The 13,674-nt window shown below is 42.0% G+C and overlaps 1 protein-coding gene across 1 annotated transcript in view; it reads left to right on the top strand.

The window, feature by feature from the left end:
* The first annotated feature begins 738 nt into the window (after window positions 1–738).
* LOC118220558 (cAMP-specific 3',5'-cyclic phosphodiesterase 4C-like) overlaps window positions 739–13,674 on the top strand; it is a 96,734-nt gene continuing 83,798 nt past the window's right edge. Inside the window, exons 1-2 of the mRNA XM_035404399.1 lie at window positions 739–1,118; window positions 6,347–6,599. Coding sequence (XP_035260290.1) covers window positions 6,558–6,599 — 42 coding nt within the window. The 5' untranslated portion in view covers window positions 739–1,118; window positions 6,347–6,557. The remainder of the gene's footprint in view (window positions 1,119–6,346; window positions 6,600–13,674) is intronic.

Below are 13,674 nucleotides of genomic sequence, written 5' to 3' on the forward strand. Positions count from 1 at the left end.
ATATTCATAAGAGAAAACATTCAAACAAACATAGCATCAAAATGCAATATCATTATCAGAAAAAATATGAGGTAATTACTATCATCATAAAAAACCTCTGTACAAAATTATGACACAATATCACAAGTGCACAACGTCACAAAACAATTATCACATGCTCACAACACCATGATACTATTTCGCATGGATACAAAATTCTATCTACACAACAGTGCCACACAATATATATACACACAACATTCCAACCCTGTATGGCACCTACACAACATCACTACACAAATATCACGTCTACACAACAGTGCCATACAATGCCACATCGACACCACAACGTCACACAACATCACATCTACGCATGCAAGGATAATTGCATCTACACAATGGCACAACAAAATATCACATGTATACAAATTCACACAGTGATAGCATTATATACGTACCTTTGCTTTTGCCTGCTGTTGCTAAAACCCTCCTGTTTCCATCCCCCCTCCCCCCTCCCTCAGACCCCCCCTCCCTCCCCCATCCACCCCCTCTATCAGGAATCCTCAGTCTGGGAATCCTCTATGGCTTCATGGGGCTTTCACCTCAGAGCGAGAAAGAGAGAGAGAGAGAGTGAAAGGGAGGGAGGGAGGGAGAGGGGGAGAGTTCCCTTATGTCTTGTCTGAGAGAGAGAGAGCGAGTGAGAGGGAGGGAGTGAGTGAGAGAGAAAGAGAGAGAGAGAGAGAGAGAGAGAGGTGGGGGGGGGGAGAAGACAGCACACAAAGCCAGTAAACAGAAAGCCCTGGCTCATGTGAAAGGCGTGATAAAAGGATAGAATAAAAAAAAGTGTGGTTCCTCTCTCCCTCTCCTTCCTGTCGCCGCTGTCAGCCTGCGGTGTGTGTGGCACCGCCACGCCGCGCCATACGGGAGGGATACCGCCAAAGGAGGAGGAGGAGGAGGAGGAGGAGGAGGAGGAGGAGAGCTCACGGAGGGGATTTTTTGGCGTGCCGAAGCGCACCAGTGTTCTCTCTCTTTCTCTCTCTCTCTCTCTCTCTCTCTCTCTCTCGCTCTCCCGCTCTGCAGCAGCTCACAGGAGTGACGGCCACACCAGCGTCTCCTCTCTCGCCCTGTCTGCCATGAAGGTGAGCTAATCCCCTCTCCCTGCGCTGCGTCCATCTGCGTGTGTGTGTGTGTGTGCACGCGCATGTGTGTGTGTGTGCGTGTGTGTGTTTGTGTACGTGTGCGTGAGAGAATGTGTGTGTGTGTGTGTGTGTGTGTGTATATGTGTCTGCGTGTGTGTGTATGTGTGTGCACATGTGCGTGTGTCACTGTTTGTCAGCGTGAGTGTGAGAGAGAGAGAGCGAGAGAGAGAGAGAGGAGACAGGTTTGGTACAGTGTCGTGTAGTGTGGTTTATAGTCTGAAAGGTACTGTATAGTAGGCTAATAACAGTGGTCTGGAAATTGGCTATGAATACTGTATTGGAGGGTAATTTATGGTACAATAAGGCAGTGACTGAGATAAGGTAATTTATGGTGTGGTGTTTTGCAATGCTGGGTAATCTGTGGTGTGGTATTCTGTGCTGCTGGGTAGTTATGGTGTAATATTCTGTACGTTTGGGTAATGTATGGTATAGTATTGTATGCACTTTAGGGTAGGATAAGCTATTTCCTGTTTAATTCTGGTCATGGTGTCATGCTCCTAAGTAATTTATGGTGTGGTATGCTATATTTTAGTGCGGTTTATGTTCTGTTAATGTGTGTGTTCATGTGTTGGCTGTGGTCAAGGAATTCTACTGCATGGTTGTTTGAGGTGTACGAAACTTGGCTTTCTGGGATACTGGCCTTCATGAGGTCTGACCCCTGTTCGGGAAAGCAAAGGGTCACGTGAGAATACCACTCTCTGCATGTGCTTCTCCATGTAACAGCTGTGACACAGAAATAAACTTCTTTTGTCAGATTTTAACACTTGGAGATATGAATTATTTTCTATGAATGAATGTTTTTGACATTTCTTTTTTTTTTTTTGGACTTGCAAGAGTTGTGGGTACATCAGGGCCAGCTAGGATGTCATTATTTAAGATAAAAACTAATCGCAAGCAGATGAATTTGGGGCCACGCTAATCAGCATCACCTGATGTTTGTGCTGTTTGGATAAAGCCTTCTGTTCATGGAGATGAATAAAAACTGATCTTAAACTAATCACTGTGGCTTGTTACAGTGCCGCATGTATAATTATCATTAATCTAATTTATTTTTACTCATGCACAAATTGATTGAGGTTAATTCACTGTAAAACATTTGAATATTTTTAAATACTCAGTGACCTGACAGCACTTTAACATCTTAAGGTCATATTCCACTGAGAACAATAACTGTACTTATACTTGCAAGTGTAGCTATACATTCCAACCATTTCCACCCAAGTACAGGAAATACAGGATAGTCATGCTTTATCATTGGGGATGTGTTCAAAAAATGATTCTGACTTTCATGGCCAGTACTGTTTGTGTATAGCATGTAAATATATCATGACTGGAACTGGTTGTGCCTACAGTTTAATGTATATCATGATTGATACTGGCTGAGTGATTAGTGTAATGCATATCCTGACTGGCAGTGATTGTGTGTTGAGCGCAATTAAAGCATGACCACTACTGGTTGTGTGCAGAATGTAGTTATATTATGACTAGTATTGGTTGCATGTAGCAGACAATTATATCATGACTGTCATAGGTTGGGAGTAGAATGTAATGTATGTCATACAGACAGATACAGGTTGAATCTGGAGTCTAATGAATATCATGACTGGTCCTGGTTGTGAGTAAAGTGTAATTATATCATGACTGGTACTGGTTGTGTGTAGAGTGTAATTATATCATGACTGGTACTGGTTGTGTAGAGTGTAATTATATCTGGGTTGGTACTGGTTGTGTGTAGAGTGTAATCATATCTGGGCTGGTACTGGTTGTGTGTAGAGTATAATTATATCATGTCTGGTCCTGGTTGTGTGTAGAGTGTAATCATATCATGACTGGTGCTGGTTGTGTAGAGTGTAATTATATCTGGGTTGGTACTGCTTGTGTAGAGTGCAATTGTGTCATGACTGGTACTGGTTTTGTAGAGTGTAATTATATCTGGGTTGGTACTGGTTGTGTAGAGTGCAATTGTATCATGACTGGTACTGGTTGTGTAGAGTGTAATTATATCTGGGTTAATACTGGTTGTGTGTAGAGTGTAATCATATCATGACTGGTATTGGTTGTGTAGAGTGTAATTATATCTGGGCTGGTACTGGTTGTGTGTAGAGTGCAATTGTATCATGACTGGTACTGGTTGTGTAGCGGGTAAATATATCTGGGCTGGCACTGGTTGTGTGTAGAGTGTAATCATATCATGAGTGGTACTGGTTGAGTAGAGTGTAATTATATCTGGGTTGGTACTGGTTGTGTAGAGTGTAATTATATCTGGGTTGGTACTGGTTGTGTAAAGTGTAATTATATCTGGGTTGGTACTGGTTGTGTGTAAAGTGCAGTTGTATCATGACTGGTACTGGTTGTGTGTAGAGTGTAATTATATTTTGGCTGGTACTGGTTGTGTGTAGAGTGTAATTATATCTTGGCTGGTACTGGTTGTGTAGAGTGTAATTATGTCATGACTGGTACTGGTTGTGTAGCGTGTAAATATTTCTGGGCTGGTACTGGTTGTGTGTAGAGTGTAATTATATCTGGGCTGGTACTGGTTGTATGCTGTCTGAGGCTGAGAGAGGATTGGAGAGGGGGAGGGGTCCACAGGGGAACACACTCTGAATCTGAAGCAGGACTTTGATGTTTTAAAGAAAAGCAGCAAGGGATATGGTCTGTAATGCAGTCTTCCCTTCAGTGTGTTCTATACTGCAATGCCTTCAATGGTCTGTCCTGAGAACCTCCTTCATTGTTGTCTGTACTGCTGTTCCTGCTTAAAGTATGTTCTATTCTGTGGTACTTTTGTAAGCGGTCTGCACTGTAGTACTTTTGTTGGTGGTCTGTTCTGTAGCACTTCTGTTGGCGGTCTGTTCTGTAGTACTTTTGTTGGTGGTCTGTTCTGCAGTACTTCTGTTGGCGGTCTGTTCTGTAGTACTTCTGTTGGTGGTTTGTACTGTAGCACATTTTTTGGGTCTGTTCTGTAATGCTTCTATAGGTGATCTGTACAGTAGCAGTTCTGCTGGCAGAGTGTTCTGTAGCACTTCTGTTGGCGGTCTTTACTGTAGTACTTCTGTTGGTGGTCTGTTCTGCACAACTTCTGTTGACGGTCTGTTCTATAGTACTTCTGTTGACGGTCTGTTCTGCAGTACTTTTATTGGCGGTCTGCACTGTAGCACTTTTTGGTGGTCTTTTCTGTAGTTCTTCTACAGTTGGTCTGTACGGTAGCACTCCTGTTGGCAGTCTGTTCTATTGCACTTCTGGTTCTTGTCTGTATTGTGGCACTTCTGTTAGTGGTCTGTACTGTAGCAATTCTGTTGGTGGTCTGTTCTGTAGTACTTCTGCTTATGGTCTGTTCTGTAGTACTTCTTTCGGTGGCCAGTTCTTTAGTGCTTCTGTAGGTGGTCTGTTCTGTAACACCTCTGTTGCTTAACACTTCTGTGGATGGCCACTTCTTCAGAACAGAGTGGTCAGTGTTCTTCAGTGCAGTCTGTTCTGCAGAAACACCTTGTGCTCTATTCTACAGACCGCCCTTCAGCACAGCGGTCAGTTCTGGAGTCCCTTTCCTCAGCAGGGTCTGTCCTGCAGGACCTCCTCATTCGGGGCAGTCTGTAGCGCAGTGAGCAGGAGTGAGAGTGTGCACTGGCGCACTCCTGTGTCTGCCTGAATGTACCCCATTACTTATTTATCCCCTGGGCAGATGCTGTAATCGAGGGCATCTCGGAATGTTTGCCTCATCCCGCTTGGCGAGTGGATAGCAGCTCCTGAAGGCACTCGAGCGCACCGCCCGTTCACTGTAGACATGTGCGAGCTGCAGACAGCACTCTTGTTTGTATCGTGTAGTACGATGCTCATTGGTGTAGTTTTGTGCTTGTTCCACGACGCAGTTCAATGTCTGGTAAAGTAGTTGACGAGTTGTATATACATTTCCTGCACTTGGTGACTCTCTCGGGGCTACACTTTCCCCCTCTGGGAAATTACTGCATTTTGAAGCCTGACCTTTGCATTCGGGTTTGTGCTGTACATAGTTTAGCATTAGAGCACATGCTAAATTTCTGCGTGAACTGCCTATTTTACCAGCTAGCTTAGTTACTTCTAATGCTAACTTATTATTTACTCATCCCCTTCAGGATACTCTCTGTATTGCTCTTTTTTTACTGCTCTTATATTCTTCTCTCTTTTTATTTTTATTCATATGTTTTCTTTTTTGTATACTATTATTGTTACTGAAGCGTTATGTTGCACAGTCTACAAGGAGTTTGACGCATCAGAATTTCACTGTATGTACATGTATATGCACGTGACAAATAAAGCCTTTGAACTTTGACCTGCTCAAACCCATTTTATCATTGGCTCTGATAGATTTCTCATTATATTTCTGTCGCACAGTAAAACATTCAGTGTGTTAGATCAAATCTACCAGAGTACATATGGTCCCAGGGGCGACATAGCTCAGGAGGTAAGACCGATTGTCTGGCAGTCGGAGGGTTGCCGGTTCAAACCCCGCCCTGGGCATGTCGAAGTGTTCTTGAGCAAGACACCTAACCCCTAACTGCTCTGGCGAATGAGAGGCATCAATTGTAAAGCGCTTTGGATAAAAGCGCTATGTAAATGCAGTCCACAGTTGGACGCATATGAACTCTACAACAGCTGAATTATCACCGAATGTTTTACTGTGCACCATTCCATTCTATCTTTCCTACTACACCGGGCTGGCCAGTGGAGGATGGGTTCCCCTCTATAACTGGGTTCCTCCTGATATTTCTTCCCATTGGGGAGTTTTTTCTCACCACCATTTGAGTGTTTTTCTTTCCACTGGGGAGTATTTTACAATTGCTGACTTTTTGGAGGATTCAGGCCGGATTTTTGGGCCAATTTTAAAAAAATGATTTTTTTGTATTTCTACTGTAAAGCCTCTTTGTCTTTGTGTTTATGTTAAAATCACTGTACAAATAAAATAGAACTGAATGGAACTGAATTGATTTGAACTAAATGCCAGTACTGTAATGTTGATTGTGGTGAGTTTCTAAACATGCAGTAAGTTTTTGGTTTCCGGCCAATTTTTCTGCTGTTGTAGCTGGTGAGGCTGTCCCATCCTCTAACACTTCCTGCTTCGGTGACCAGCTGCAGTCTAAATTAAATGATTAAGTGCTTTGAATGATTATTAATTCTAGTGATCTCTCCCCCTGCAGCCAATCGAAGTTTGGGTTATGGGGTGAGCGCCGAAGACTTGAGCGGCCAGTTAGAAGCTGGATTACCTGTCAAGTTCCACAGCACGTGCAGCCAGTAGGATTGAAGATTACAGGCTGTTGTCCAGTGAGAGGAAGTTTGATTGGCTGGTGGTAACCGTTCCCCTTGATGGGGGGCCTGGTTTGACTGTGTAATCCGGAGTGAAGACTCAACATGAAGAAGAGCTGCAGTGTACTGAGTGTGACTGAGGAAGAGGTAAGAATCATGCACACACACACTCAAACCCAAACACACTCCCACCCATCCACACACACACACACATGCACAAACACACCCATGTACACACACACCCACACACACCCACTCACAAACACACACACACGCAAACACACACCCACTCACAAACACACACACACACACACACACACACGCACTCCTTTCTCACAGTGTGCAATGGCCTAGTCTATAGCTTGGATAAATCCTCCAGTCATAAATACATCAAGGAACAGCTCCCAAACATTTTTAGTGCTGTCATTACTCCTTTCTTTAATTTATGAAGGGAAGTTTGTGTTTCATTGAAGCTGAAAGACTTCCTGTAGCAAGATGCAGCCCAGAGGACTATCGGCTCGGGGCGCACCCATACATTTAATACACCTCACATCTCTCCTGTTTAATTATCATTCATGAAGCATTTTTCGCTTCCTCTGCAGTTTCGTTTTCAGGAAGTGTTTTGGCAACTCGTTTTTTTCTTTCACCTGTGTCTCTTTAAACATTAATATGCTTATTACAAATGACTTATTCTTACTATTCTTATGCTTTTTCTCACCTTTTTAAACCTTTTTAAATCTTTTGCATCTGCTGCATGTCATAGTTTTGGTAGTAATTTAGAAATTATTACATTATAATCTATATTGTTACACAGAACAATGCCCTGCCATCTTAAAACTGATTCTAGTCTCCTGTTTTCTTGTAACGTTGTTGTAGAAATTCATGTTGGTTGTTGGCCCATAAAATATTCCAGAAGGCTACTAGGATTTTATTTACGTGACTATAATGCAAATATCCTGTCCAGGATATAGAGGATCACTTACTCTAATTTGCCGGAACATTTACATTTTTTTTAAGCGGCTACTCCTCCTCTTATTATTGTGACTGTTCTTCCGCCAGCTGAACAATTTCCATCCGGCCACATGTCAGCGTTTTACCCGTAACTTCAAAAAGGAGTTGCAACAGTAAAACGGTTGCGTTTAAAAAATAAAAATAAAAGTTTTTCCTTTTTTTTACCAGCCACTTTTGGAATACTCAGCAGTATTTATCGTAAGCGCCCATTGCTTTAATCTCCGCTATTGATCCGCGACAGCGTCGACGAGCGCGAGCTCCCCTCCGAAGCGCGCGATGTCAGCCGCCGCTTCTAATCACCCTGCAGTCTGCAGGCTGCACTCGTGCTGACGTGAGTTGGAGCAGAGCCGGCTCTAGGATTTTGGTGAGCCTAAAACAAAAATTAAAAAAAAAAAAATTTGGTGAGCTTAAACAGCCGATCACAGACAAAGGGTGGGGTGGGGCTTCCCTCTGAATCCCACATAATTAAAATGTCTTAAAATGTATTAAATAAACATTTCAAACCTGAATTTGGTGGCCCATCCGTGGTTGTGGCCCTAATAGAGCGTTTATCCTTTATGCCTGGAGCTGGCTGTGGTTGGATGAGGGCCGACCACGGACATAAACACTATAAACACTCAGGTGCTTACGGCCACAGCCGTCCCTGGGCCACTCGATTCAAGCTTTTCTATTTTTTATTTATTTGGGCATGTTGGGGCCAGAACAGCATTCTCGTTCGGGGCTGCTGAAAACCCCTTGGTCTGGCTCTGAGTTGAAAGATAACACATTGTGTGTGGCTCAACCAGCGGAAGTACGGCTGCCAAACCGACCAGTAGGGGGCACTAGCAAGCGCTGGGACACTGTAATCCTGGCTGAGTCACGACTGGCGCTGTCTGGATTGGACACCCGACCGTGGGCACCATCCATGCACTGCAACAGTCTGAACAGCACGCCAAGGCCTCACGAGGGATATGTTCAACCAAAACTAATAATTAAAATTAATGATAGCAATAATAAAAGTAATAAAAATATCATTTTTTAACTTTTTTTATTTAAAAAAAATATACATTTTTTGTTGCTGTTGATTGCAACAAAATGTTAAAACTACTTGTCTTTTGGATTTGCCATAAGTTAAGTACTGGTTCATAGACTGCCTGAAAATAGAGGTTAGGGTGGCCAGTTGTGGTCCTGAAGGCTCGGTGTGTGTGCATGCAGATTTTTGTTTCTGCCAATTACCCTGAGCTAATTGGCTGTGTACACCACCACTGGGTCTCTCATTGATTAGACCACAGTTAAACGTTTCACACAGGGACACGAGCAGTCTTCGGCTGTCATTCATGCGCTTATCAAAACATGTAGCTAAAATGTCAGCTGATGTAAATGTTTGGGTTAATTAAGTAATTAAGGCCAGAAGTTGGCATGAAAACCAGAAACGGATACAGCCCTCATTGCCCGCCTCTGCTTTCATTGGCAGTCCTAGGTTGTACACCTGTGATTATGCTTCAGAGTTACTGTAGGTCAGGGTTGCCCAACTATGTTCCTGGAGATTACTGTCCTGTAGGTTTTCATTTCAACCCTAATTAGGCACTGCTGATTATACTAATTAGCAGCTAAATGACATCTCTAGATGTTCAGTGAGATGTGCTTTGTTAGGGTTGGAGTGAAAACGTACAAGATGGTAGATCTCCATAAACAGGGCTGGGCAGCTCTGCAGTAGCAATTGAGATTAAGTACCTCGCTTAAGGATACACCAGCAGTGTCTAACCTGGGAATCAAACCTGCAACCTTTATCAGAGTTCCCTGCACATTATACCACATTGCCGCCTTTATTCAGAAACACCCGCACTTCCTTTTAAGTCAAAGCTAAGAACAAATCTTTATAGGTTAATCATTTGACTTCATTTACTCTGAATAGTCTCTTCTCCTTCTTCATAAAGCAATCAGTACAGTATTTACTCATTACATCATTTAATTGAAGGGTGTAGCTCAAAATGGTCATGACCTCCTTGTCATCTGGATTAATGGAGGAGGCAATTAAACTGGCATAATAGATGTCACAGGCTGTGGCTTTTTTTTTCAACCACCCAGTTATAAGACGTTAATTTCTGAAGGCCTCTTGCTATCGGTTGACTTAATTGCAGTCATAATTGATTAATTAGTTCCTTGACAAAATAATTTGGTAATATTGCAAAGACAAGACATAATTTCAAATGCATGTAACACAGGAAACTCTACATGCACGATGAGAAGTTGCAAAGATGGAAAACACTAAAAATTTATTTTTGATGCTATTTAATCTACACCCATGTTTTGTTCAATCAGTGAGAAAATGATCATTTAGCACGTTGAGGAAATAAAATTCACGGGTTTAATTGCTCAGTAAGCTTTAAAGCAATTGCTTCCACAGAAAGAGATTTCGCAGAGATAATGAGTTCTACCAACTTTGACACATATTAATACACATCACATGTATTAATACGCAGACGAATATTAATACACATGTCGAGTTGCACAAAAGTTTAGCGTAGTATTTTCTTTAGCCGTCTAGAAATCAAGCTGAAATCAGCTTTTTTATTTTTTATTTTTTGACATGGATTCATAGAGTAGACACTGGATCTAGTAAAACACCAGGTTATACTGTTGCCCATTTCTTTTTTCTAAAATGCTCACATTTGGTCGCAGTTCATGAGCGTTGAAATCAAAAAGGGATTTGATCGTTTTGATTTATACTGTCGTTGCAGTCACTGTGAAACTTAGCGTAGGAGCACGGCGATAGATTTATAGTGACAGTGCGCCCTCCAGTGGTTAAATTGCGTGATGTTTTACTTACTGTGAAATCCGTGTTGTTCGTAATAATGTGGTCTGAAACAGATAACACATACTGAATATTAGCTGTACATACCCGGACTTTCCAACACCATGTGCACCTTTTGCCAACGACCTCTCCAGCTCATTAGCTGAAATGTAATAGTTCTAATTACTCCCTGTGCAAATTAATGTATTAATTAATTAACCAGAAGAATGAATGAGTAACTCGTAACTGAAATAAGTAAAGTCATTTAATACCCTATCGATAAAATGTACCTTTATTCTCAAGGTAAATTACTCTGATAACAAAAGCATACATACACACACTACAAATGTATTTTACAGGAGAGCAAATTAATCTAAATACAATAAGGCATAGGCAACATAATTTCAAATCACAATTATAGAAAAAAAAAGTAAGCTACTGGATCCGTAAAATAAGAGACCAAAATCCAACCCGCCTACATCCAAATCTGACAGCTGTCTGCCTGCGGGCATCTTGTCCCCTGCGACAAACTTCTTTAGCATCGGTGACTAACATGAACATAACGCTGTATTGGAGTCACTGATAGGCTACTTCGAATACCAGAGGACATGAACGGCCACTCCATATTTTTAGCTAAATAGTAACACAGAACGACCCTACGGTGCTGTTTTTTGCCGCACTGGTATGCCATTTAAGGTTGTTGCGAATAATGGCACAAGGTTTCCTTGCCAAACGACATCCCACACTGAAGGCTATTTAGAACCGAGTATCAGTCTGATCACAGAGACTGGTTTTTTTTTAATAAGAAACATAAAAATCTACCCTAAATGCTTTTATAGGCTACTCAGATCAACTAACATAATGGTGTAGGTAAGGTGCACTTAGCGCTCACGCAAACGTCTGGTGAAACCCGCGTATTCTTTAAATTCCCCCGCTATCGGTTTTCTACAGGAAGGCAAAGTGAAGCCGCGTTGACACAGTATGGAACCCGGCTGCGTTGCCTAGCAACTGTTGCGTCAATGAGAAATAGCGGAGCAAAGCGCATGCAAAACAAGAAAGCCGGCCACCACAGTTCTCATTCCCTCGCTGGCTCATTTAAATACATTATTTACAACACCGCCAACAAAAACAGCTATGTGTGATGAGTTTTGTGGCCGGCCTGTCCTGGATTAATATGCTATATGGTTAGGTTAGAGCCGAAGGCGTTTTCCTGATTCATTCTGGTCTGGTTCAATTCTGTAATTTCTGCAACAGTTTATTATTATTTTTGACGAAATTGCAGGTGCCATCACAAATTCATGTTAAGAGGTTCTATATTAACTCCAGGGCTATTTTCCATTTCTCAATGGAAAATATTCAGTTGAAGTTAATGTCTGCTATTGTGTGGCAGAGATGTCTGCCAGTACCCATCCCACACACTCACCACTGCACCACACACACTCACCACACTCCATGCAAATCCTCAACACACATTCTGAACACAGCACCACCTACACTCAAAACATACACTCAACACTGCAGCAATTACTCTCAGAACACATACTCAACACACTGCAGAGCCTACACTCCGCACCCACACTGAACACTGCAGCACACTCCACACCCACACTGAACACTGCAGCACCTACACTCCACACCCACACTAAACACTGCAATGCATACACTGAACACCCATACTCAACACTGCACCACCTTCACTCAACATCCACACTGATCATTGAAGCACCTACACTGAACACACACACTTAACACTGCAGCACCTACACCCAACACCCACACTCAACACACTGCACGTCCCACATGCTGAATTAGAGCGCAGCCATATGTTTTACAAACTCCTCCTTACAGCTTTGTCCTGATGTTACGAAACAGCAGCATCCTGCATGCATGGGTGACCTCTTGTGGCCACCAGCAAGTACTACAATTAATGAAAAAAAGTGTGGTAGATTTTTCTCTTATGTATACACACAGAGAATATCTCATTTTGTATTTCTGACATTTTGGGTTTACAATGAGGTGCTTTTTCTGCTGAAATGAAGACCAAAGCAACTGCAGCAGGCTAAACCTTTGGCGCACTGAGTGATATGAATCCTTGTTAAATCTGAATCCGGTGAGGGACTTATGACACAGTTTGTATCGCAAGGTAATTACCTGAGAGGAGAGCATTCTGAGAACTCTGGGGAAGGTTTCTGGCGTAGGTTTCAATTCAGCTTTCGGGCAGACACACTGCTGGACCACCTAGACTCGCACAGTCACACGTCAAGTCTCACAAGCTTACTATAGCTAGTCCTGCAATTAATTTGTATGAAAATATTGGGGGAGACATTTCTCCCTGTCTCCCCCCAAACCTATATGGATGGTTAGGAAACACCGTACCTTCTATAGCAGTCAAATGCTTCATCTGAAGTGCAGTCTTTAAAATAAAAGGGGACATTTGTATCACAAAATCATTATCAATCAGAACAAAAGTCACCATATACAGCATGTTCATGGCTGTTATTTATTTGTTTATTTATTTTCAGGGTATGGTACAGAGCACTTGTTTTTTTTAAATTATTAATTAGCAATAGACATTTATTTTGAGACACTCAAGCATCTCACTGGAATAACATAAATGTACCATCTTCCACAAGGTGTTGAACTCCAATACTGCACTGCTGATATTCTTAATTTATACACAACTTGATGATTATATTTTTGTTATGTAGTCTGTAGTACTGGCATTCAAAATGCTTCATGCTGTATACTGACTATAGTATAAGTCATTTATAAGTGAATGGCAAAAATAAAGAAAAATGGAAAATTACAGCAATGGGTTCTGTTCATGGAAATTTACTCTTTGTAAAATATAGTACTGAGGGGACAGCAAAATTCTTGCTGGATTTAAAGCAGTATACAGAAATAAAAGCTTGCAATTGCACATACCCTTCATTCCTCTGTGTACTGCATATGTGTGAGTGTGTGTGTGTGTGCATAGGCGTAGATTTCGGGGGGTACGCAGGGGATACGTCCCCCTCAATATTTAGAACATGTGCATTTGTCCCCCCCAATAAAAACATGAAAGAAGCATTTCCACCACAAATTGGTGCAGAAAAATTCACCAGAATGCAGGAAATTAAGTGTTTGATGTTCAAAATTTCCTGGGGGATGACCCCCAGACCCCCGCTTAATGTGTCCCCCCCAATGTTCAAACTAAACCTACGCCAGTGTGTGCGCACACAAAAGTGGCTTTCGTCGCTTGCCAGGCTGCCATTTTAAATAAGAATTTGTTCTTAATAACTTGCTTGGTGAAATAATGGTGAAATAAAAATAAATAAAATAAAACATATGTGTCTGTGTGCGTGTGTGTTTGTGCGCACACAAACTTGGAAATTTGGATCAGATAGAAAATTTTATGATTTCCTCTTTTTTTACACGTTTGATGTTTAGCTAGGTTGT

This window comes from Anguilla anguilla, chromosome 2, assembly GCF_013347855.1.
Source record: "Anguilla anguilla isolate fAngAng1 chromosome 2, fAngAng1.pri, whole genome shotgun sequence".
NCBI classification, from domain to species: Eukaryota; Metazoa; Chordata; class Actinopteri; order Anguilliformes; family Anguillidae; genus Anguilla; species Anguilla anguilla.